The sequence below is a fragment of the Macaca mulatta genome, chromosome 12, assembly GCF_049350105.2.
Source record: "Macaca mulatta isolate MMU2019108-1 chromosome 12, T2T-MMU8v2.0, whole genome shotgun sequence".
NCBI classification, from domain to species: domain Eukaryota; kingdom Metazoa; phylum Chordata; class Mammalia; order Primates; family Cercopithecidae; genus Macaca; species Macaca mulatta.
Genome location: NC_133417.1, coordinates 102,046,620 through 102,073,531, shown reverse-complemented (window position 1 = coordinate 102,073,531; position 26,912 = coordinate 102,046,620). Strand labels below are relative to the sequence as shown.

The 26,912-nt window shown below is 40.2% G+C and overlaps 1 protein-coding gene across 8 annotated transcripts in view; it reads left to right on the top strand.

The window, feature by feature from the left end:
• Nucleotides 1-26,912, top strand: part of ANKRD44 (ankyrin repeat domain 44) — a 346,068-nt gene that overhangs the window by 175,200 nt on the left and 143,956 nt on the right. For all 8 annotated transcript variants that reach the window (XM_077957343.1, XM_077957342.1, XM_077957341.1 and 5 more), the window contains exons 5-9: nt 9,534-9,734; nt 10,104-10,191; nt 12,796-12,938; nt 14,035-14,247; nt 25,098-25,176. In XM_077957343.1, coding sequence (XP_077813469.1) covers nt 9,534-9,734; nt 10,104-10,191; nt 12,796-12,938; nt 14,035-14,247; nt 25,098-25,176 — 724 coding nt within the window. The remainder of the gene's footprint in view (nt 1-9,533; nt 9,735-10,103; nt 10,192-12,795; nt 12,939-14,034; nt 14,248-25,097; nt 25,177-26,912) is intronic.

The following is a 26,912-nucleotide window of genomic DNA, read 5'->3' as shown; positions in this document are numbered from 1 at the left end:
TGATTTGAGAGCTCATTAGAGGTCAACCTGGCAGGATTTAGTACCCAGTAGGGGTGAGGTGGGAAAGAAGCTGGTAGGTAAATGGTGATGCTGTTAACAGAAGAGGCACAGAGCAGGGGAGTAGGGGCCAGGAGGCTGGTGGGTTCTGTTTGAGAACGCTGAGTTAGCAAACATGTCCTTGGAGTGGGAGTCCCATGAGGGCAGGGATCTGGGCTTTGTTCCTGGATGTATCCCAAGCCTCGTACATTCTAGGCACTCAAGAAATAATTTGCTGTTGAATGCTGGAAATTTGGGTGAAGATGACTAATAGATTATCTATTATTATTTATACAAGTCTAGCACTCAGGGACAGGGAGAATGATCACCAAACCGTGGTAAATGCATCAGGTAGCTCAGGGGAAGTATAAAGGATGAGAAGACCAATGTGAAGGTGAGGGTGGCAGGGAACCCTGGTGAATGTCAGCCTTGAAGCCTGGTCAGAGGAGATGCCCACCATCCAGGGATACAAGAGGTTCTAACCTTCTATGTACTTGGTGCTGGATGACTGACCTCCATAGCTGAGTTTACCAAATGCAGCTTCTCCTCTGCTGCTGGAGAAGGTGATGTTCTCCAGGTATACCTAGGAGCAAAAGGTCTTGCTGAGAATGAATATACAGAAGATGCAGGTGTCTTTGGCCATTGTTGGTGTTAGCTTTTCCTCTTTGGCAACTATCTAGAAATTTCAAAATATACTTGGTAGGTGACAGCTTAGTAGTCATCGTTTTTCTTGCTGCGCTTTGTGATATTAGTAGTTTTTAAAAGGGGTTGACTGTGTTCTCTTTCCAAATATCCTGCATGGAATGAGAGAGGTAAATAATCCTAAATTACTTGGCTCAGACCCTGGAGAATTCAGAATCTTCTCATGGTCCCACATTTTTTTTCTGTTTTGTTTGGGAAAATGAGTGTAGTGAGCTGACTGAGTGGGTATGACCAGCTTCATGAGACCAGCCCCTTCATAGAGGAGTATTTCCTGGCCTTTTAAGACCACTTGGTCTTTAGTAAATTTAGTAAATTTAAGTGTCTCTTTAAAAATATATATGGATTTGTTTCCTCTTTAACAAGAACCAGGTCTTTTTAGTTGGGAAAATAATTCAATATGCACCTCCTATATGCCAGGCACCTTTTCTTTGTAGCTGATGGAGCTACAAAGAAAACTAAGACCCATGGTCTCTGCTCTTAGGAAGTATGTAATCTAATGGAAAAGAAAGACACAAAAAAGATGATTTCATTGCTCTGTGACCTTTCCCAAGTGATCTCTGCCTTTGTTAGCTCAACTAGCTTCAAAGACTTCAATCCTCAAAACATCCATTTTCCATCAACAACCAGTCTGCGTTCTGTAAGTATCTTTAGTGTGTTTGAATCCTGTCAGCCTAGATGGACTGACCTTCCTATCTGAGAAAGGAATTTGTTGCTTCTCCAAGTAACCAACTGCCTCTGTAGGTTTGCAGGGAGGAAAAAAAGAATCCCTTGCCAGGTAGGAATTAAATGCAAACAAATCCTGAATTGTAAATAATTAGGTAATATATGAACTCATGATGTCTTCAGATTAGTATCTTGTCACAGCAAGTTGGACAGTTTCTTATGAAAATTGGAGTCTAGGCTGGGCGCAGTGGCTCATGCCTGTAATCCCAGCTATTTGGGAGGACAAGGTGGGTGGATCATGAGGTCAGGAGTTCAAGACCAGCCTGACCAACATGGAGAAACCTAGTCTTTGCTAAAAATACAAAATTAGCTGGGAGTGGTGGTGCATGCCTGTAATCCCAGCTACTCGGGAGGCTGAGGCAGGAGAATCACTTGAACCTGGGAGGCGGAGGTTGTGGTGAGTCGAGTTCACACCATTGCACTCCAGCCTGGACAAAAAGAGTGAAACTCCATCTCAAAAAAAAAAAAAAAAAAAAAAAAAAAAGGGAAAAGAAAAGAAAATTGGAGTCTTTGTAACCATTGTGAGAGCTGACGGTGGAGAAGACACCTTAACTCCAAGCACATTGCTGTCCTGTGGAAGTCCTAAATTCAGATTTCCTTCTTCTTTGGAATTTAGTTCTATTGCCATTATTTTATGCCTCTCCTAACTAATAGTTGGGGAAAAGAAAGCAGATTTGAGGGGAAGAAAAGAGAAGGTTTGGACTGGTATTTTGGAGTTTAACTGTTAGCACTTATCAAGATGGATATATGGTTTCAGCTGAGAGCTGGTACATGTCTATTCCTTAGATTGGTAAGCACTGATACTACATGGCCATGTGTTTAAAACCATTTCTTCATTGAAAAGTTTGTAAACTCTATACTGTCTGTCCTCAAAGCCTATTTGCTTGTAAAATATAGGTAACTGATCTCTCAGGGTTCAGGGTTCAACCAGGGAAGCAGAACCACCATGAGAGATAGAGTAAGATATTTATTATAGGAATTAGATCTTACACAAGTGTGTAGGGCTGCTGTGGTCTATGTAAGGCTGTCACCTTGAATTCTGTGAGGCCCTGAAGTCACTGTAGGTCAGCAGACTCCACAGTGGAAAAACTGGATGTAAAATGGGGGAGAACAAGGACAAACTGGAACTGAGGTCTGTCTAACACTGCCTCCAACATCATGGACATGGGTGACTTGCAGAAGGAGTTGTGCATGCACCTGGCCCAAGAATTGGAGAAACTGAAGGAGATGTGGCAGGATCTGAAGCAGCATCAAGCCAGGCACTACCCCTTGCCAATATGGTGATCCAGCCAGTTAGTGACATCGTGTGCAAGCTGCAACACTACTTGGTGCCCAACAACATACCAGTCAGGCTGCAGTTTCACTTATGCCTTCCAAAACTCATCAGATATCTCTTGTGGCCAACCCTAAAGGGAGTACTACAGGGAAAGGAATTCTGGGAAATGAAGTTCAACTCGGCTAACTTAGGACAATACAAAACTACCATATAAATTGTTGTTCTATTTGAATTAAAAAGATCTTCTAGCTCCTTGAAATTTGTGCCATGTCTATTGCTTGCCATTGTATTTCTAGCATCTTGCCTAGTTAGAAAAGAATTGTTTTTTTGAGTTATTCATTAAAGACTGGGTTTTCAGTTTAAGCTATAATAATTTTCTGTGTACAACTGGTAAGATAGAACTGGTATACACCATATCAGAATGCTGATGGTAATAATCATTTATGCATGCAGGGCGAACAGAGTTGAAGCATGTTTATGGGAATGTGTACATTAAAAGCCAACTAAACCACTGAAACCTGCAAAATCAAGGCTAGTTTCACAATTGCATATAACACAGATATCAGTGTAAGTCAAAATTTTGGAGTCTTCTTTTCATCCAGGCAAGATTTATGTTCAGATTTCTGTGTCTGGAAAAATAAGGTGCATTGCTAAGTTCATTTCCTGATATGTTATAGCAATAAGGGTGCCAGATCATAATATTGATTAAACATGAATCCAAGCCTGACACTATGTCTTCCATAGACAAGAAAGTAAATCAAGACATAATCACACCCCTTGAAAATCTCCCAAAATATAACTGAGCTCTAGAGATAAATCTTGAAGACTTATTTGATGCTGACCAGGCTGTCTTGTGTGTTCCCTTCTAGACCCAATCCCACGACCCTTTCCTACCCCCGACCTGCTCCCCACGTCTGGCACATTGGGGATTCCCAGGTTGGAAACAGCTTAGAGCCCAACAGCACTGTCTTCTTATTGGCTCCCTAAGGGCTTCTCTGAACTCATTCTCCTTTTTTTTTTTTTTTTTTTTCTGTGTACTCCCTAGGCTGTGAAGAAATGAAGAGAGGCCCTTACTAAAATATTAGAGAAACATCTTTTACAGTGCCAGCTAACAAAGATAAGCAAGATTTGGGGCTGCCAGTGGGAATATTCTGAAGTGTTCTTGTGAAGCCTATTTCATATTATTTCCTGTGTTCAGCTTATTCTTGCTTTTCTTTCTTGGAAAAGAGCAACTTTCCCCAAGGGGAAAGGAATGAAATGTACACAAACCCAGAAAGTCTAACACACATTTATGGAAGCACACTTGGTGGAAGGCATTGTTAAGTGTGCTACAGGGGGCCTAAAGGGTGTACAAAGTGTGGCTTTTAGTTTTAGTATACAGTATTTGGGGAGATAACCAGATATGCAGGCTGCTGTGGCCTATGTGCAGACGTGGCTGGCCCGTCCCAGGTGCCCTTTCTGCTATAACTAGTTGAGAGGAGTATCAGAGGAGACCTGCTGAACTTTTCACTTCTCAATTCTAGAGACTGTCTTTTGGTTAGAAAGGTTAACAATGGTTGTATCTTGTCTTTAGAGTGTAGGAGTGAGGACATTGTGTCTATGTACGTGTTGTAGTTATGAGCATTTATTAAGTACTTACTGTCTGCTAGGCAGTATGCTAAGGACTTTCTCTATATTATTCTCTTTTAACCTCTGATCCACCCTTCAAGATGGATGCTATTGGCAATACTAATTTAGGAAATGTAATCTCAGAAAGTTAGTAGGGAGCCAACGAAGTCGATGTCACAGCCAGAAAGTGGAGGAAAGTGTGACTAGAGAAGCTGCCTACTTAACCACCATTCTGTGCTGCTTTCTTCAGTTCCCATTAGCACCCTTACGGAGCCTGTTCTAGCCAATAAAGCACATCTATTTTTGGCTTCTGTGCAGACAGAAGACCCAACTGGTATACAAATCTTTCCCAGAGCTGAGCAGGATAAGCATTTTATTTTATAGTCGAAATTTAAAAAACTTACGTTCTACCCTTTCCTCTAAAAAACATGATCATTATTGTGGGCTTAATGCTAGTAGACAGGAGAATTGGAAACATTATATGGAAGAGTAGAATGTTATTGCTTTCTTTAAATTATCTTCATGATTATAAAAAGTTGTTCGTGTATGGAACATAGGTCATACCTGGAATAGGAAGAAAGTAAGCATTTTATGATCTATTAGAATGTAGACGAGTGGTGCCCAGCTTTAGTGCATTTAAATTAGCTGGGGTGTTTGTTGAAACTGTCTGTTCTAAAACCTCACCCCTAGTGATTCTGAATGAAGCCTATGGTTAGGCCCAGAAATTTGCCTTTTCAAAGGAAGATTCTGATACATGTCGTCTACAAGTCACACTTTGAGACCTGAGATTAAACACTGGTCATACTTTAGTGCCTGCCTTTCCTAATGGTTAAAGTTAGCACTTCTTAAATAGTTCATTTAGAATTCTTTCATATCCCAAAGTCTCCAGCGAACTGCTTTTGCACTCCTAGTTCTTAGAATAATTGTGCTGTAGTAATAGTTAAAATAATAGGTGAGTCTTTTTGGTGCTTGGTATTTTGGTACGTCTAGAGGAACAATACCATTAATTAAGCAAATTGGTTGGACATCAATTTATACAATTCTTACAGAATATGAAATTGCTACAATTGACATAAGATAAAAGCCTCAAATGATTATAGTAATATAGCAAAAGCCTTCAGGACTTAAGTGCAGCCTTAGGGACATCAGCCCACAGTAATGTACTGTTAACACTTACAGATTATTACTTACAGACTTTGCTGATGATTACAACAATATATTTGTTCTACCCAAAGTTACTGAATATATACTATGTGCAAAGCACCTGCCAGGCTTTGTGGAGAGTACAGACAGTTGTATAACATTTAGACCCTTATCTAAAGCAACTTGTAATTTATAAAACTTGACATTGCTTATGGCTGCAGGGACTATGTGTAGTCATAAACAGTTACTTTTATGAGTAATTTATGACCACTGAAATGCAATGCACATTTGAGAGTAAAGAAACAAATATTAAGGATGATAGTTTCTAAGACACATGCCTCCTATTCTCATCTTTTCCATGTGCCACAGTGTATGTTTCTACTTCTTATTTCAAGGTTGAAGTGGCCTTTTGTTAAATAAAAAGAGTCGTAAAAAGTAGAAATTGACTGACTGCAAATGTCATGTCCAGTTACCTCCCATATGATATCCCATGACAGCCCCTCCTTTCTATTATTTCTGCATCTTGTATAGGATGGCCTGCTACAGGATGTCATCCAACAAGGCCTACAGTCCTAAAACAGAATGTTAACTGGGCTGATGCCTCCATTTGGGGGAAATACCAGAATCTTCACAGGTGTTTGTTCATTAAGAAAGAAAGAAAGGGCCAGGCGCGGTGGCTCACGCCTGTAACCCCAGCACTTTGGGAGGCTGAGGCAGGTGGATCACTTGAGGTCAGGAGTTCAAGACCAGCCTGGCCAACATGGTGAAACCTTATCTCTACTAAAAATACAAAAAAATTAGCTGGACGTGGTGGCACATGCCTATAACCCAGTTACTCAGGAGGCTGAGGCAGGAGAATCACTTGCACCTGGGAGGCAGAAGTCGCAGTGAGCTAGGTTGGCACCACTGTACTCCAGCCTGGGCGAAAAAGCGAGACTCTGTCTCAAAACAAACAAACAAACAAACACAGGCTTTGAAGGAGCGTGATGATTCACAGCGTGCCTGCACACTGGAGCTGGCCTGTGAGCTTTTATCTTATCTGTTGTGAAAAGAATAGGTGGTCAGAAACTTTTAGAGCAATTTGATAATTTCATGCCCATTAACTTTAACAATAAAATAATTACATTTATAGTTTTTATCTTGTTTTTATTTCATTTTATTATTCTACTGATTTTTAATTGTATTTTATAAAAGTATTGGCTCAAAAGTGATAGATTTGAAATAACTCTTTAAAAAACTAGTTCTTTACCACAGATAGTTTGAAAAGCACTGTTAAAGAAGCTTTTCTTGCTGGAGTAAAGACTTAAATGTAAAACTCAAAGCTATAAAAACTCTAGAATAAAATCTAGGCAGTACCATTCAGGACAAAGGCATGGGCAAAGATTTCATGATGAAAACACCAAAAGCAATTGCAACAAAAGCAAAAATTGACAAATGAGATCTAATTAAACTAAAGAGCTTCTGAACAGCAAAAGAAACTGTCATCAAAGTGAACAGGCAACCTACAGAATAGGGGAAAATTTTTGCAGTCTGTCTATCTGACAAAGGTCTAATATCCAGAGTCTAAAAGGAACTTTAACAAATTTACCAAGAAATAAACAACCCCATTAAAAAGTGGGCAAAGTACGTGAACAGACACTTCTCAAAAGAAGACATTCATGTAGCCAACAAACATGAAAAAAAGCTCGACATCACTGATCAGTAGAGAAATGCAAATCGAAACCACAGTGAGATACCATCTCACACCAGTCAGTATGGAGATTATTAGAAAGTCAAGAAACGAGATGCTGGTGAGGTTGCAGAGAAAAGGAAAGCTTTTGCACTGTTGGTAGGAATAAATTAGTTCAACCATTGTGGAAGACAGTGTGGCGACTTCTTAAAGATCTAGAAGCAGAAATAGCATTTGACCCAGCAATCCAATTATAAATCATTCTATTATAAAGATACATGCACATTTATGTTCATTGCAGCACTATTCACAATAGCAAAGACGTAGAATCAACTCACATGTCCATCAGTGATAGACTGGATAAAGAAAATGTGGTACATATACACCATGGAATACTATGCAGCCATAAAAAGAAACAATATCATATCCTTTCCAGGGACACAAATGGCGCTGGAAGCCATTATCCTCAGCAAACTCACACAGGAACAGAAAACCAAACACTGCACGTCCTCACTTACAAGTGGGAGCTGAACGATGAGAACAGAGGGACACATGAGAAGGAATGACACACAATGGGGCCTGCCAGTGGGGAGAAGGGAGGGAGAGCACCAGGAAGAATAGCTAACAGATGCTGGGCTTAATACCTAGGTAATGGGTTGATCTGTGCAGCAACCCACCATGGCACATGTTTACCTATATAACCTGCATATTCTGCACATGTACCCCGGAACTTAAAAGTTGGAAAAAAAAAACAAAAACCTTTAACAGAAAAAAAGAATATTTTCTTGATTCAGAAAGTGTTCAGCTTCCCTCCTCCCCACATTAGTTTCTTTTTTACCATGTATATTTCTGCCAGAGTGAGCTCCTGGGTATTAATTTTTAGCCAATATGTGATACAGGAGAAGGCAGACTTCTTTAATTTAAAAAAATTAATTCCCTAAATAGCCATCAAATTACTCCCTTGTAAAACCAAGTTAAAGAGCTTCCAAGCTTAAAACTTTTAAAAGAGAAATGCAGTTTTAAAAAAGGTAATTATCTGTTTTTAATCAAGTTTTGTTTTTGCCAAAATATTATATTAAATTTCTATTATATGTATTAAGCCAGTGTAGCAGACTAAAACTTTAGGATTTAAAAATGTAAATAACTAAATAGAATTAACTGTTGAATCTATTTATGTCAGGATGCTTGACTGAGACTACTCACCAAGTAAGCCTAGTAGAAAATGGCCTGTTAGAAAATGCATGAGCCCGTAAGTCAGCCAGGCTGACAGGTCATTGCCCTGGACTTCCGTCATCTTACCTATAAAATAAAGCTGCCTATGAAATGAAGGGGTCAGCCCAGATGAACCCTAGGGCCTTCTCCATTTCTAATATTCCGTACGTCTGTGAATTTAATTCCATAATAATTTTAAACTACTGTATTTTTTTTTTTTGAGACAGGGTCTTGCTCTGTTGCCCAGGCTGGAGTGCAGTGTCGTGATCACAGCTCACTGTGAACTGCTGAGCTCAAGTGATCCTCCCACCTCAGCCTCCTGAGTAGCTAGGACTTAGAGGTCTGCAACACCACTCCTGGTTGGTGCAAAAGTAATTGTGGTTTTTGCCATTAAAAGTAATGCAATTATTTTTGCACCTGCATATATGTTTGTTGGTTTTTGTTTTTTTTTAGACAGGGTTTTGTTATGTTGCCCATGCTTGGCTTCTGTGTTTTTAAGAGCTGCATGGATGACTCCATTGCATACCATAGTTGAAAGTCATAGACCAACAGGCTAGGGAGCTGACTGGGCCAATAGAAGAAAAAACATGGGAGGTCCAATGTAGGTGAAGGAACTCAACAATGGCAAAAGAAGTGACACATTCTAACATGGAAAAGATTGGGAAAAGATGGAAACAACTCATAGCTTTAAGTTGAGATGGTAACAGAGATGTTACTTTCCATCTTGACTACTTGTTGATCACACGAGGCTGAGGGTTAAGATGTTGGCAGAGAGAACCAAAGATTTATAAACTGACCCAAGAAGGTCTGAGGCCTTTTTGTCTATGGATATTTTACCCTGGCATGCACACTTGCACGCAGTGTTCTCATTTGGCCTAAGAGTGCCTTCTACATTGTAAGGACATCATCATATACTTAGAAGGTTTATTTGATTTTAGAGTTGTACCAGGGCTCTTGGCTTGACAAAGAAAGGTAAAGTGATTCTGTCTTCATCTATGCCACTCTTTTGATCTTTATCAGATATTACCTGGCTTGTCTGGAGCCAGCCTGTAAGGTCAGGTGGCCTTTGTTTCCATAGTTCCAGGGTTTGGTGAAGCATCTTATGGCACTAAGTATTGATTGAACGTCTGTCAGTGACCTCTGCAAACTCTGCTTTTGTTGTAGGAAGCAGTACAGGTTTTGATTAAGCACTCAGCTGATGTCAATGCAAGGGACAAGAACTGGCAGACCCCTCTTCATGTGGCAGCAGCCAACAAGGCTGTCAAATGTGCAGAAGTGATCATTCCCCTGCTGAGCAGTGTCAATGTCTCCGACCGAGGGGGGCGCACAGCCTTGCACCATGCGGCTTTGAACGGCCACGTGGAGGTGGGTATTTTTATCATTCAGAATTGGAACGCTCCCTCCAGGCACTTTCAGCCACAAGTGGAAACTGATCTTCTTGCTGAGATTTTAAAGAATGTGATGAAAACATTTGTACACCAAACCTTCAGCATCTATATCATTCTCAACTTTAGAGCCACAATGAATTGAAAAAGTAGGCTGTCACTTCAGTCTTTTCCTCTGACACACATGACACAGTTCCTGCTCTGACATCATATTTCTACTTTGTCAGAACTCCAGATCTCTGACCTGCCTTTAGATTTCATGTTAATTTGGCTCAGATCACCTGCAGGCAGTGAGGAGGCCTCACCATTACAGAATGTATGCTTGATTTCCTTGTTGGTTATCTTTCAGATGGTCAATTTACTCTTGGCCAAAGGGGCAAATATCAATGCATTTGACAAGAAGGACCGGCGTGCTCTGCACTGGGCAGCATACATGGGTAAGGATTCCATGCATGGAAAGCAAAGTACAGATAACCTTAACTAAATAAGCCACGGGTCTCTTGTTGACCATGTAGGTTTTCTCCATTCTGACTTCTTTTCAAGTTTGGGTTGCAATGGAATGAAGATTTGGTACATTTTACTGGCATGCATAGTGTGCTCTAGTCGGGCAGTTGCTTTGTCAGATATTTATTTATCCTACAAAGAAGAGGAGGAATGAATCATGGCTTGGGCCTCTTTGAATGTGCTTCAGTCTGGATTGGAAAGCTGCACAGATTGTGCTTATTTTAACTTGTCATGGCAGTAAAATAAGGTGTTTTAAAAAGAAAGAGCACTGGCTAGGAAAGCAAGGACACAAATTCCATTGGTCTTTTTAAATTTATAAATATTTTTGAAAGAAACAAGAAGAAAGGAAGAAAAGACAAACCTCTGGCTATTTTATAGGTGAAGGGCACCAGAAGTACTGAGGATTATCCTGATAGTCCACTGACAACCAAACTGAAGCCTGCAGCCCTCATTTCTGCCCGCTTGGGAGAGGTCACATTTCTATGTTTTTCCTTTTCACTTTTGTTGGCAAATCCCACTGACAAATGATAGATCTCACAGTTTATTCCAAGTGTAGACTTGTGGGAAATGAAGAACTAAGATATTTCCTTTGTGTTTCTAATTGGAGAACATCCTGCTATTAGAAAAATAGGATTCTATCAGCACCAAGTTGTAAACAACCTGAATACCCATCCCCAGGAGACTGTTTTGGTAAATTCTGGAAGATCCACACAAGGGGACCCTTTGCAGTAACTACAGTGATGAGTCCATGAGTGTTTATTAACACAGATTCTGTGATATGTTAAGTGAAAGCATATTATAAAGCAGTATAAATAAAATAATTCTCATTTTCATTTAAAAATCTGTGCAATAACAAACCTGGAAAATATTGTATGCTAAAATTTTAATTGATTGTCTCTGGGTATTTATGATTGTGGATGATTTTGGTTTTCTTTTAATACCTTTTTGCCTTTCTGAATCCTTTGTAACAAACATATGTGCCTTTTATCATCGCTTTAAAAATTAACATTAATTATAGGGAGAAAGAATAGGTTGGGGCAGGGATGAAATAAAGTATGTGGCTAAAGATGGGTCTGAATGAATCCCTGTGCTTAAAAAAACAGAATCTTAAACTTTTACAAGCGTTAGCATGTTTTTTAAAAAAAGTTGACATGGATTTTCGAGTTGGCTGAAGCATATGAAATGACTAGGTGGCACCTGCAGGACTGGAGCCTGTGACTGCGGGAGACAGCTGTGTAGGTCGAACACACACTAAGCTAGTGTGGATAGGACTCAAAGAGTGCGAAGTTTCAAGCTTGTTCTCTGCTGATGTATACACAGTTAAAGCATTTGGATAAATGACTCTAAAGAAATCAAGTCATTGTTTTGTGTGCTATCAGGATACAAATAGGAATAATAGGCAAAACCAGGGCAAATAGCTTAAGACAGCACCACTAATAATTGAAAAAAAATTTTCTATATACAAGTCTTGGGGAGAAAAGAGTCAAATTTTAATAAAACAAGCCAATACCTCCCCCGACTCCAACACACACACGGAGTCCTGGAGTCAGTACTTGTCTTCTACCCTTCAATTTTCAGCCGCATTTAGAGCAGTGATCCTGAAGCACTGAACAGTCTTCAGTGCTGAAAGAAAGGTCAAATATGCTTTTTTGTTTGTTTGTTTGTTTATTTATTTTTTGATACAGGGTCTTGCTCTGTTGCCCAGGCAGGAGTGCAGTGGTGCTATGTCGGCTCACTGCAGCCTCCGCCTCCCAGGTTCAAATGATTCTCGTGCCTCAGCCTCCTGAACAGCTGGGACTACAGGCGTGTGCCACCACACCCAACTAAGTTTTTAGTAAAGACGGGGTTTTAGTAGAGTATTCTTAGTAGAGACAGGATTTCACCATGTTGTGCAGGCTTATTCTATATATGGTGAATTATGGAACAGAGTAAAATATTGTAGAAAAGAATGCTAACAGGAGCTAAAACTAGAAGGGTTTTCTGTTTGGCCTCTAATTCATGAGGATACTTTTAAGTTGAGCCATATGAAATTGCCATTTTTGTGGGTCCAAATACAGTTAAGCAGCAGTAATTTTGTATGATTAAACAGTAATCTATGGTCATTTTCATTATTTTTTTTCTTTTATCAGTTTTTCCTAACTGAATTGTCATTGTTAAACTTTTCAGTGAGGAATGGCAATTGTTTTCAAAAGCATTGCTTTCATTTTAACACAACATTTTTTAAGGCTCTCTACTGATATCTTGGCAAAACCTCACCATTATTCATTAGCATGGTAACAGGCATCACCTAGATCTCCTTGAAGAGAAGGCTCATATGAATCATCTTTTTTCTTCCCACAGCATTTACATTATGCCTGACTATAGGAGGTACTCAATAAATATTTGTTGAATAGCTTCCATGAATATTTTCCAGTTTTTACAAATAACTCAGCAAAATACTGGTGGCAATAAAAGCTAATGGTGATAATTTAGGTGAAATGAATCAGCAAATTGTCCTATAAAGGTTAACGATGTTTTCTGCTGCTTTGTTTGTAAAGGCCACCTGGATGTTGTGGCATTGCTCATTAACCATGGCGCAGAAGTGACCTGTAAGGATAAGAAGGGTTATACCCCTCTGCATGCTGCAGCCTCCAATGGACAGATCAATGTTGTCAAGCATCTCCTGAACCTGGGGGTGGAGGTGAGCTATAATGAATGCATCACTGCATGGCCTGTGTATTTGTGAGATTTCTGTTATTCTAAAGTTAAATCCTGTTTGCACTTTAATTCAAGGGCAGGGGAGTTGTTTTCTAGCATCCTGTCTTTTTAAGATTTTGTGGGCAACTGGTAAAGGGCAGTGGGGGCATACACTAAGCAGAGGAAAACTGGAAACTGAATAACTTTCTATATCAACATAGATAAATATATAGACATATAGATTCTATGTAATATTTATTAACCAGTTGTTTTTAAAGACTGGCCAAGGTTCTGCATCCCACCTTCCAAATGTAGCCTTCTAAGTCATGACTTACAGCAGAAATGAATGAATAAATGGCAGAGACAAACATCAGCAATGTCTGTTCTTGAGCTGGAGAAGTCGGACTGCTGCATTCTCCTTCTGCTGGTAGAACAGGAGCAGTGGTGAGGCTGGAACATCCTGTCCCCCAGGAAAGGAAAACCAAGTTGCTATACAACCATAATGATGAAACCAGGCACCCAGGGCAGGTCTCAGAAAGCAATAGGGGGCCATGGACGAAACACACCTCCTGACGGCACCACTGCTCTGCTACTAAAATGGAACCTGGTGAGGTGTCAGGCTCCAGAGCAAAACAGATATTAGGTTCTGACCTGCCTTCTGTGTTTAGGCTCCACAGCCACCTCTCCTGCCATCTCCGCAGCCACTACCTGCTATCCACTACCATTTCTTGAGGTTTGCTGTGCCCCAACCCTAGAGTGTGGGACTCTTTTTGTTCTCTTCTGATTTACTTCTCTTTTGGTGTTTTGAAAGCAGCTTTGCCCTTCACCTTTTATCCCTTTGTTAGCTGAAAAATACCTCTCCCCAGGATGAAACTTCTCTCTCTCCAGTTCATTTTTTGCCACATTGACGTTTTGCTGATCTTTACCATGGGGTGACAAGCATTCCCAAGATGACCACACTGGGGCAAGAGTAAGCTCTGAACAATTATATTGACGGATGGCTATTTCCTTTCTCTAGCCACAGCAATTATGCTTTTTGTGGAAAATGGAGTAAACTGGCTCCAATGACTTGAATCACCCTGTGTTGGACTCTTTTGCAGATTGATGAAATCAATGTCTATGGAAATACAGCGCTTCACATCGCCTGCTACAATGGACAGGATGCTGTGGTTAACGAGTTGATTGACTACGGTGCTAACGTGAACCAGCCAAACAATAATGGGTTCACCCCTTTGCATTTTGCTGCTGCCTCCACTCATGGTGCTTTGTGTCTTGAATTGTTAGTAAACAACGGGGCAGATGTTAACATTCAGGTATGACACTCTTGGTCTCTGTGTTGAATGCCTTTGCATTGAGCTTCTATTTGAGCAAAATCAACTGCTGCAAATGATACCATGTTTTAGTGAGTTGGAACCCTGAGCACTTTGACTCACACAGCCTTGTCCTAGATTTGGAGGCCATAAAAAAAGTTGTGTGGAAGCTGAGGTGGGTGGATCATGAGGTCAGGGGTTCAAGACCAACCTGGCGAAGATGGTGGAAACACCATCTCTACTAAAAATACAAAAATTAGCCAGGCGTGGTGGCGGGTGCCTGTAATCTCAGCTACTCGGGAGGCTGAAGCAGAGAATTGTTTGAACCCGAGAGGCGGAGGTTGCAGTGAGCTGAGATTGTGCCACTGCACTCTAACCTGGGCAACAGAGCAAGACTCCATCTCAAAAAAAAAAAAACAAAAAAACAGGTTGTGTTATTTTTATCCAGGAGTGGTGGTATCAGCTGAGAGGTACCAAGGCTCCAGCCGTGTGTTCTTGTTAGCTTAGTGAATGTGTCAGGACAAATACTGGATCTCTAGGATGTTGACTTGGCCCAGAAGCTAATACTGAAGTGAATGTTGAGCTGATAGAGCAGTGCTGCTAAGAATTCAAAGGGAGGCCTAATAATGATTGTGGGCCTGTTTCCAACTCCAGTGTGGGTTTAGAGCTTCTCAGATACCTTCTTCTTTTTTTTTTTTTTTTTTTTTTTGAGACAGAATTTTGCTCTTGTCACCCAGGCTAGAATGCAATGGCGCGATCTCAGCTTACTGCAACCTCTGCCTCCTGGGTTCAAGCGATTCTCCTGCCTCAGCCTCCCCAGTAGCTGGGATTACAGGCACCCACCACCATGCCCAGCTAATTTTTTGTGTTATTAGTAGAGATCGTGTTTCACCATGTTGGCCAGGCTGGTCTCAAACTCTTGGCCTCAAGTGATCCACCTGCCTCAGCCTCCCAAAGTGTTGGGATTACAAGTGTGAGCCACTGTGCCTGGCCAATACCTTCTTAAAGCAAACCCCAAATAGTGGCTTCAGTGATGTAGCACTGAGCTGGTCATCACAATCATTCCTTTATTCCGCAAATTTACTACAGACTACCCAGTGCCCTCTGTTTGGTACTGAAGGAGTGCTCCAAGATGAGATTCAGTCTCTGCCTTTAAGGAATGTATAATGTAGTAGGGAGATAACATGCCCTCAGGTAATTATGAGCAAGAGAAGATATGATGAGAAGAGGCATAAAGCATTGCAAACTGTAAGAAGCAAGTGTTGACCTGTTTTTTGCTTGGGAATAAGAAATGGAGATCGATTTTGAGCAGAGACTTGGAAGATTGATGTAGTTGAGTTGAGGAGGGATAGAGATAATTTGAGAGAGAGTGTTCCAGATAGAACAGCATGAGCAAAAAGGGGTGGGAATTCTGGATAGGAAAACCTCTAGGTAACTCGTCAGCTTGCCATGTGACAGCTAACCAAGGGGAGCTTATCACACAGCACTCATAATTTGGGTGACATCACTTGAATGCATTTAGATTGTAGCAGAATATCCTAAGCTGTGCTAGGAAACCTTTTACTCAACCCAGACTTCCCTTCTTCCCAGCACACAGGGCTCCTGAAGTAAGGTCCCAATGTATTCTGTCTCTGGTTTTGAAAAATACGATTTCTAAGGTGTAATTTCAAGAATATCACATCAATCTATTTTAATAAGCTTCTCTATTCACTATTAAAATCTTTTATTTTTTTCATAATTTCTTTTTTTTTTTTTTTTTTTTTAAGACGGAGTCTCGCTCTGTCGCCTGGGCTGGAGTGCAGTGGCCGGATCTCCACTCACTGCAAGCTCCGCCTCCCGGGTTCACGCCATTCTCCTGCCTCAGCCTCCCGAGTAGCTGGGACTACAGGCGCCCGCCACCTTGCCCGGCTAGTTTTTTGTATTTTTTAGTAGAGATGGGGTTTCACCGTGTTAGCCAGGATGGTCTTGATCTCCTGACCCCGTGATCCGCCCGTCTCGGCCTCCCAAAGTGCTGGGATTACAGGCTTGAGCCACCGTGCCCGGCTTTTTTTATAATTTCTAATAGTGGTGAAAGATGTGACAAATTTTCAGAATAGCAATTGATTGTCTCGAATAGAGTATAATTTTATGAACATGCCAAGTATGGTGGCTCGGCCTGTAATCCCAGCTCCATGGGAGACTGAGGTGTAGGATTCCTTGAGCCCAGGAGTTTGAGATCAGCCTGAGCAACCTAGTGAGAGCCTGTCTGTAAAAAACTTTTTTATTTTTAATTGTATGACAGAAAGGAGCCAGAAATGAGCTGAAATGTGATTTGACCAAGGAAGAGGACTCATCTACTCGCTGATTTTGAGCCCAGGGAGCTTGGGCTCTGCAGGCCACTAATAATTCTAGGGGCCATATGATCAGACCTGAGCATTAAAAACAGTAATCTGGTCACAGAACACCAAAGGCAGGAAACATAAAGGAAAATAATCGTATATATGACTTCCAAAAAAGTCTTAAATATTTATATAACAAAACAACAACAACAAAACCTCTAACATGAAATTCAAATAAGAACAACTTAGGGAAAATTTTCTTCAATATACATGATAAGCAAATAGTTAATATGCTTGATATATAAAGAGCTCATACAAATCAATAAGAAAAAGTGATCACTACTAGAAAACATGGAGCAAAAGTCAGATCACAAGCGAGAATAAAAAGTACATTAAGCTTGTGAAAAACTAGTATTACTGGTAATTAGAAAAATACAAACTAATACAAAAACGTACATTTGTGTTAAAGAATGGCAAATATCAAAATGGCTAATAATACCTAGTATTATTCAATGAAAAAATAAAAATGCAATAAAGAAATATCTCATTTTTTAATGCTAAAATGTTATGGTTATGTGTGTAGATGATGCAAAGAGAGAGAAAAATCTCTGGAGTATGTACCAATATGCTAGCAACAATTATCACTGCAGAGAGACAAAATTATGATTTAGGTCGTCCGTCCTTCCTTCCTTCCTTCCTTCCTTCCTTCCTTCCTTCCTTCCTTCCTTCCTTCCTTCCTTCCTCTTTTTTTTTTTTTTTTTGAGATGGAATTTTGCTCTTGTCATCCAGGCTAGAGTACAATGGCAGGATCTCAGCTCACTGCAACTTCTGCCTCCTGAGTTCAAGTGATTCTCCTGCCTCAGCCTCCCGAGAAGCTGGGATTACAGGCACCTGCCACCATGCCCAGCTAATTTTTGTATTTTTTGTAGAGAGGGGGTTTCGCCATGCTGGCCGGGCTGGTCTCTAACTCCTGAGCTCAAGTAATCCACCCACCTCAGCCTCCCAAAGTGCTGGGATTAGAGGTGTGAGCCACCATGCCTGGCCTTTAGGTTTTTTTTTCCTGTATTTGCTTTTGTCTTCTGATTGTGAAACAATGATAATTTTAAAAAATTATTTTTATTGTTATTATCATTATTTTTTTGTTGAGACAGGGTCTGGCTCTGCTGCCAGAGGTGGGATCTCGACTCACAGCAACCTCTGCCTCCCAGGCTCAAGCCATCCTCTGGCCTCAGCCTCCCGAGTAGCTGGGATTACAGGTGTACACAACCACACCCTGCTAATTTTTGTATTTTTTGTAGAGACGGGGTTTCGCCATGTTATCCAGGCTGGCCACCAACTCCCGAGCTCAAGTGATCTGCCTGCCTCAGCCTCCCAAAGTGCTGGGATTACAGGCATGAGCCACTGTACCTGGCAGAGCATGTCATTTTTATATCCAGAAAAACGAGAAAGCTATTTTCACTTTTGGAAAAAAGAAAACCCAGGTGTAGCAGACTTAGAGAGAGCTGATTAGTAGATAACTAGAAATCAATAAAACTGGCATTGGTAAGAGATAATAAGGGAACAGGGGAACGGGGAGTAGCTGACTGAAGGGAGAGGCTTTGGAGAAAGACAATCAGCAAGACTTGGCGGGACATGAACTGGAGGAGTTGAAGACTAATGTAAGGATTGAAATGTGGCAAAGAGGCCAGGCGCAATGGCTCATGCCTGTAATCCCAGCACTTTGGGAGGCCGAGGTGGGTGGATCACCTGAGGTCAGGAGTTCAAGACCAGCCTGACCAACATGGTAGAACCCTGTCTCCACTAAAAATACAAAAATTGGCCAGGCGTGGTGTCTGACACCTGTAATCCTAGCACTTTGGGAGGTACAGGCAGGCAGATCACGAGGTCAGGAATTTGAGACCAGCCTGACCAACTTCGTGAAAGCCAGTCTCCACTAAAAATACAAAAATTAGCTGGGTGTGGTGGCACGCACCTGTAATCCCAGCTACACAGGAGGCTGAGGCAGGAGAATTGCTTGAACCTGAGAGGCGTTGGTTGCAGTGAGTTGAGATCCTGCCACTGCACTCCAGCCTGGGCAACAGAGCAAGACTCTGTCAAAAAAATAAAATAAAATAAAATAGGAAGGAAGAAAGAAAGAAAGAAATCCAGTGAAGAAAGGTGGTACAGCAGAGTAGTTAAGTATTCAGTTCTGGGGCCAGACTGCCTAAATTCCAATCCTAGCCTTGACTTTTAGTATCTATATAATCATAAACAAGCTCTCTGTGTGTCTCAGTTTATCTGTGAAATTAGGGAAACAATAGTATCTTCTCCATGGAACTGCTGTGAACATTAAACAGCTTTATCACACATAAACCATGTAGAATAATATCTGCCACATGATAAGCACTAGAAAAATAGATGTTATCATTAATGTTCCTTAAGAAGGATGTCAGGAGGAAGAGTAGGCTTAGGGAGTTAAACCAATACATTTAGTTTTTGAGAAGCTGATTTTTAGGTTTTGGTATAGCCAGTCTGAGAAGTTCGATAGTGTAAAATGTGGTGTTCTAGCATGAGAGACTGGTAGAGAACAGAAGAAAAAATGTAGGTTGCTTCATTCACGTAAAGGTGATTGTTGAAACCAGGAGAAAGGGACGAGACCGCCCAAGGAGAGAGTATGTAATGGCACGAGTACAGAAAGTGAGACAGCCCTTTACTCTTAGGATCAGGAGGAGGAGAAAGAGCCAGAGAAACGGATGAAAAAAGGAGTTAGAGGAGACAGGAAGGAGTGTCATGTTTTCATGAAGGTGGAAAGCAGACAGAAAAGAATGGGGCATCAAAGAGACCAAGAAACTGTCGTCCGAGGTTGGGAAGGAGTCTTTGTGTGGGGCTGAAGTCGCTGAGCATGGTGTTGAGGGGGCAGGAAGCACATGGGTGGCCAAACTGTCAATGTTCCCAAAACTGTAGACATCTGTCTTGCCATCCTGGTGTCTGAAGGACATCCTGTGAATCCTTCAAAGGGAGGGAAATTATTGGAACTTAAGGCACTCTCTTTACCAACCTCCACTTAATTAATTCACGGGGTTGTCTGATGCGCTTCATTCCATCTGTAAAACATGCCACCGATGCTCTTGGTGCACCCAAGACCTGAGGCTAGAAGGCTACTCTCTGGCACAGCTGCCTGCTGCTTCCAGTTAACTGACCAGTGGTCAGTTCAGATTGGAGAAGGGACTTCAACTGCTGTGATACATTGGTTTTTACAGCCCCTTCTTCCCTTCCACAAATGGAGCTGAAAAGCATAATTCCTTAGTTTTAATATTTATTTTTTGCCTGTGGACTGCTAATCATAACTCGAATATAAGAAATGCCATTTTAAAACTCTGAGATTTGGGTTCATTATGATTGAATCTGTGTAAATAGGATTTTGAATCAAATCTAGCCTTCATTCTCAGTCTCCCTTCATCTATTCTGTTTGTATCCTCCGATTTCCTAATTCTCTTTGAACCCTCCTTAGTTATTCCAGATCCACTCTGGATGCATGGATCATCTAACATTTCCGTAGAGCCATCCTGTCTGACTCTGGAGGTAGCTGTCTAATTAAAGTTGTTATCTCCCTGTACCACATTGCTCCTTGGATTTTGAAAGTGTTTGTAGATTGCAAGACAATTTGTATTTGTTTAGATTTTCCAAAGGTTGAGGGAAATAGCATATTGAAATGCAGCCAGTACCTACCCACATGTTCACTTTGTTTTTCTCTATTCTCACAAAACAGTAAAAGTTATGTCTTCATGAGCAATTAAAAGATGGATGGGAAGAGGAGGAGGGATGTGTGTTCAGCCTGCATTTCACAGTTCCTCATTTTACTTAGATTGATTGACTCTGGCTCTGTTTTTTGACTTCATAATATGAGTTTAATTGTGATAAAATAAAGATATACTTTACTGATACAATAATCCACTGATGGTTTACTTGTAATTTGTAAATAGGTAGAACATGAGAAAGTATAAAATATTTTTTCTTCCCCATTAGAGACCACATTGTAATTTCTGTAGCATCTCAAGGCTCTTTTAGTAAGCTTTCAAAGTAAGCGTTAAAGAAGGCACTAGACATAGAGCTGTGCTGGATACGACTTAGAAAGACAGACTCAGAAATTGCCATTGCCAGGTTGTCTACCTCCTGGTCACTGACATTTAGCCTGTGCATGGTCTCAGTTCTTTTCTATCTGTGGGCTCTTAGATCATTTAGCTCTAAGAGATGGGAGTTGAAACATGTCTGCTTGAAGTGGATCAGTTCCCTTCTCTGTATGTACCAGGACCAAATTATGGAATAGGTTGTGTTGGAGAAGTTGAAGGTGAAAACTGGAATAGGCAAGAGTAGGCAGTGATAGGGACAGAGTACTTAGAACTTTGGAGAAGTGGGGAAAAGGAGAGGAATGAGTGAGCCAACCACATTCCGTCTCTCTTGCCCATAGAACCATATGAAACAAAACAAAATAAATTGGACTATGTATGGCTTTTTCACACCAGTATTTTAGATGGCTCTTCCATTGAATTAGGAAGACTTATTGGGTTTCTCACCTTATTTGACCCCACCCCTAACCCCAGGTTGGACTTAGTGTTATCCCATAGAGGCTTTATGGCTCTGTAGTAGGGCCACTGAGCTGCGTGACCCCAGGGGTGTACCATGCCACAAAGAACATTATGCTTTCAATACCCTGGGGAGTAACAATGTCTGTAAATTTAGGGAAGGTATATGGGATATTGGAAGATGAGGAAAGAAGGCATTAGGAATAAAGGAAAAAAAGAACAGATTTCTGAGGAGACTGGTGGTCAAGAAAATATAAACACTCCTTTTAGTTCAAAGATTAATCTTCCTTAGGCAATGCTGAGTTCTGCCCTGAAAGAGTACTAATATCTGTCATAAAATATTTTAATCCTCAGTACTTTTCCTTTATGACTTGATTATGCCTAACTCAATAGAAGCGCTTCTTGCTTAATTAAATGGATTATCAAAATAACAAAAATTTCAAAGCCCTAAATTCTATGGGAAAATGTAGCTAGAAAATTGGAGGGAGACTAGAAATTAAGAAAAAGATTTTCATAAAAGCTTTGAATAGATGGAAGAATTACACATATTCTCTCTTTTGAGAATGCAAGGAATGTTTTATCTTTGTGTGCAGTTCTAGGAATAGTAGCAACAGCCAGGACCCCTGCATGATAAATTTCAATTTCTCAGATCATGAAACTCAGTAGGGTTCCCTAGTCTCAATTTTAATATTCTGAGTTCTAACTTTTAAGGGCTAAATAAAAAGTATTACCCTTTTGAGTTTCATTGGTTTTCAATAGCTTTTTGAAATAATGAGCTCCCTTTACACGCATATCATATGAACAAAGCTGCCCCAAAATGGCTGCCATGATACTCTTAATGCTTCCTGTCCCAATTTCCCCACCTTATCTACCTGTTTCCCTATGTGAAGAAAAAAATATCAGCTGTAGCCTGGACTCTGGCTATAAATGAATCCAGGCAAAGATATGCGAATATGGATGCAAAGCAATTGTCACCACTGATCATATGGCTGTTCTTTGCATTTTACCTAACTTTGGTCATCTCCATTTGCTTGTCCCTTTACCAAAGGCACAAACACTCTCAGAGAAAAGAAGGTTGTGGTGTTTGCTATCCCTGAAATGGGACTGGCTTTGCCCACCACACACTTCAGAGATCACTTCTGCTTTGTCTCTCTGCCTGCAACTTAGATAGCTACCACCAAGTTGGTGGTTACCCCTTGGTAAAGCCTTTAAGCTCCTTTCTAGGCATGGAAAATTGCTTAGCTAAATAGTGTGAAGATATTTTATAAATGCTGAAGTATTTATAGCTTTAGATATATTTAATTAATAATTACTTATGGTTTCATATTAAGAGGAAGCACTGGAGCAAAATTTAAAGAAATAGCTCCACCTAGGGACAAGTTAATGCCAACTCCACAATTTCTGCCTTCTTTCTCCTTAGTTATTTATCTTGAAGTGGCATCACTTTTTAATTGGAAGCAGGTGTTTTAAATCCTTATTCCAAAGTAGTTCCCAGGTGTTTCAGTCCTTAGAACTGTGTGCAGTCCTGACAACTAAGGCCTAGCTCTGGAATCAGATAACTTTTAGGAGCTCTCCTTCCCGGTGTGTCTCATGGTCAGCGATGGTGTTGTATCTTATTCTCTTGACTGCTCCTGTTTTTCCTCTAAAAGTATTATCAAGCTTCAACTCTCCTTTCTCAGTCTGTTCTGATTCAGGTTATACTCATATAAGATGGAGAGAAGATCCTATTATTTCTTTTCTTCCCACATCTACCTGAGAACATTGAATTACAATGATATATGCTTTTTTTTTTTTTCAATTAAGATGAACTTACTGTTCTAATTAAATTTTTTTTCTTGGCACAGACTATGTGTAATCCCTTTTTTATTTCTAAGAAATAGACTTATAGAATATAATAAAATTCTTGTGTTAAAACCTTGGTTTTATAACCTATTTTAGCCCACAGTCCAAAGCAGGGGCTAAAAATGGGACCCTCTTACCCCAATTGTAGTTCAGGGTTAAGGTACAGAGGTACAGAATTCATATTTCTTTTTCTTTTTTCTTTTTTTTTTTTTTGAGATGGAGTCTCGCTCTGTCACCCAGGCTGGAGTGCAGTGGTGCAATCTCGGCTCATTGCAAGCTCCGCCTCCTGGGTTCATGCCATTCTCCTGCCTCAGCCTCCCTAGTAGCTGGGGCTATAGATGCCCACCACCACACCTGGCTAATTTTTTGTATTTTTAGTAGATACGGGGTTTCACCATGTTAGCCAGGATGGTCTCTATCTCCTGACCTCATGATCCTCCCGCCTCGGCCCTCCAAAGTGCTGGGATTACAGGCGTGAGCCACCGTGCCTGGCCCAGAATTCATATTTCTAGCAAGAATCCTGGGTGATTCAGACGTAGGCAGTCCTCAGTCCACTCTAAGAAATACTTATCTAAATTATTATTTGTTTTCCAAGATGGAGTTTTTAAAACAGTCATTTTAAAGTACAGATATTTGGATTTCATCACAAAATGAACATGCATTTTTTAAAACCTCGTATTTTAACCTCAAACTTAGAGAAATGTTTCCTCTGAGACTTAGAAAAATGTTACATAGATTTTTTTGATAACAATACTTGGATGAAAATACATTCTCTCTATTGGAGATACTTTTATTCTAAAATAACAGTAATATTTTCTTTTGGGCCTATTTTCAGAATAAATTCTGTAAATTACTATTTCTTAGTTACATATGTGGTACCTTGGTATTTAGTATAATGATGATTGGTATATAGATGTTGTACATTTTCTGTGTTTTGGCTTAATCTCTGTCAGGAACTTTCATAATTTCTATCATGAATAGTAAGAAATACATGAATTCAGCACACATTCCCAGCTGATCATTCAAAAGGCAATTTCCTAAAAAGTTGCATGCCTTAGTCCTGTAACTTCTAATGAGTTGAGTGAAGTGAGAGATTCTCTTTTGGAACAATGAAAAATTATGGTTTTGTTTTTGTTTTTCTGTTTTTTTCTTTATTTACTTTCTTTTTCTTTTTTCTTTTTTTAACTTTTTTTCTTTTTTATTTTATTTTATTTTATTTTAAAAGTGATTTTTTTAAAAAATGGAATTGTAATGCAGGGAATAGTGGAGGGTTCCAGATCAGGTTGTTTTTCTTTTCTTTTTTTTTTTTTTTTGAGACAGAGTCTCACTCTGTCACCCAGGCTGGAGTGCAGTGGCACAATCTTGGCTCACTGCAACCTCTGCCTCCTGGGTTCAAGCAATTCTCCCACCTCAGCCTCCCCAGTAGCTGGGATTACAGGCATGCGCCACCATGCCTGGCTAATTTTTGTATTTTTGGTAGAGATGGCATTTCACCATGTTGGCCAGGCTGTTCTTGAACTCCTATATAAAATGATCCGCCTGCCTCAGCCTCCCAAAGTGCTGGGGTTACAGGTGTGAGCTACCGTGCCCCGCCTCAGGTCAGTTTTAAGAGTTGCAGTGATTCAGAGCCATTTGGTCAGCTTCAGCTTAAAGCGGACCATGCAAGTTAACACATTTGTCTTTTTTGTGTACTATAGACAAAGGTTGAAAAAAGCATCTTGAAGGAAACTTCCTTCTCCAGTAGATCACAGGAGAGGAATAAAGGTTTCAGATGACTGTTTTTCTAAGCTTTTAAAAAATGTGATGTTATGCAATAACTTGACAGGTCATGTGCATTTTATCTTTTCCTTTCAAAATTATCTTTGCCTCTTTTAATTGTTGATTATACTTTTATTTTATTTTATCTTTTTTAGAAGAATGTCATTCTATCACCCAGGCTAGAGTGCAGTGGTAAAATCCTAGCTCACTGCAGCCTCATGTTGATCATACTAAATAAATAAATAAATAAATAAATAAATAAATAAATGTTTTCAGAGCATTATTAGCAGTGTCCATAGGGGTGTTTCAGATTGGTGTCACTGGCTCATGAGCACCTCCATTGTTTTTCTCTCCCTCTTTTTTTTTTTTTTAGAGTAAAGATGGCAAAAGTCCCCTGCACATGACAGCTGTCCATGGAAGGTTCACACGGTCACAGACCCTCATTCAGAATGGTAAGAGAGATGCTTCAGTAGTGTCATTATTTCAATAGCTTCCTGTTGTGAATTTGGCTATCAGTTACCTGCATATGAAAGTCAATGCCCTGTTTTGGAGTTTTAGTAAGCATGCAATTACACAATTCTTTGATGTACTTTGCTAAAAACTGTTCATCAGACATGTCATCAACATCCACCTTAATAGTAAAAACATAAAGCCATAGTATCACAGTCAATTTGGAGTCAGGCACAGAGCATGAGCTTGGAAATTGGAAATGATATATTTATATAGACTCAAGATCCTGTGCTTCTCACTCTGAAACTAATAAAGGTAAGTAGCATTCATTTTCTAGCAACAAATCTGAAATATTTTTAAATTTTAGAGTTCACTGTAGTTTCCTAAGTTAAAACTTATTAAGCTAGTTGGGCAAAAGTAGGAAAAATGAGATAACTCAGAGGAAAAGCAGGTAAGGATGTGATATAAAGGATCATAAAATCACAGGCTTAGACGGGGCGTGGTGGCTCATGCCTGTAATCCCATGCACTTTGGGAGACCGAGGTGGGCAGATCACCTGAGGTCAGGAGTTCAAGACCAGCCTGACCAACATGGTAAAACCCTGTCTTTACTAAAAATACAAAAATTAGTCAGGAGTGGTGGCAGGTGCCTATAATCCCAGCTACTCAGGAGGCTGAGGCAGGAGAATCGCTTGAACTCGGGAGGAGGAGGTTGTAGTGAGCCGAGATTGTGCCATTGCACTCTAGCCTGGATGACAGTGTGAGACTTTGTCTTAAAAAAAAAAAAAAAAAATCACAGGTTTGACAGAGACCTGAGAAAGTCACATAATATAGTAATATAGTAATTTTCCGGGCTCACAGCGAAAGGTATACTTGAACCATCAGGTTGTCACTGAAGTCAAAGTACTAGGGAGTATCAGTTTGCATCTGGTTCATGTTAATAACATGGGGTCATGGCCAGCAGCATCTGTGAGTGGGTTGACTTTGACAACACAACTTCTATTAGCAAATCTTAGAGATGATTTAAAAAAAACAAAAACCAGGTTTAGTTCAGATTTTAAGCTGACATTCCAGGTCAATCCAGCAGTTCCTATTTTTAGTTGACCCAAACTTCTACTTCTCAAAATTCTGATATTAGTCAATTTCCTTGGACCTGTATTTTTCTCGTCTATAAGACTTTCAGATCACATACACTTGAATTACTAGTGGCACTGAGTTATGTCTTAGGCACGCAATACTTAAAACAAAGAAGTCATTTGACATTTGGATGGAAGACCAGCCAGTGGAATTATGCTTAGGAAGCAAAATATCTGCAGCAAAGCAAGGGAAATGTGTAAGCATTCTAGTGAAGCTGTAGGGGAAAAGAAATCCTAACAAATTTCCAGTGAGCCAAGGAAGGTAAAACAGAAATTAACTGTGCAATACCCACTATTCCTAATTTGAAATATGTGCTATGCCTTTGACATTCATTTTGTTGAAAAGGCCACTGTGTTTTATTTTGCTGAATGTAAATAAAGGAGGCTGGGAGGAGTGACCCTAGTCTCTTTTGAGCACGTCTCTTATGCCACTGTATCTCTCAACTGTTTTTCGGAAATAATGTCCACCCCCCTTTAAAAACAAACAAAACTTTTAGAAACAAACAAAACTTAAACAGGTTGGTTCCCTTTTAGAGCAACTTCAAGCTCCAGAGACAAGGTTGGAGGGAAAACAACTTATCTCCTTCTAAGCACTGCCTTCCC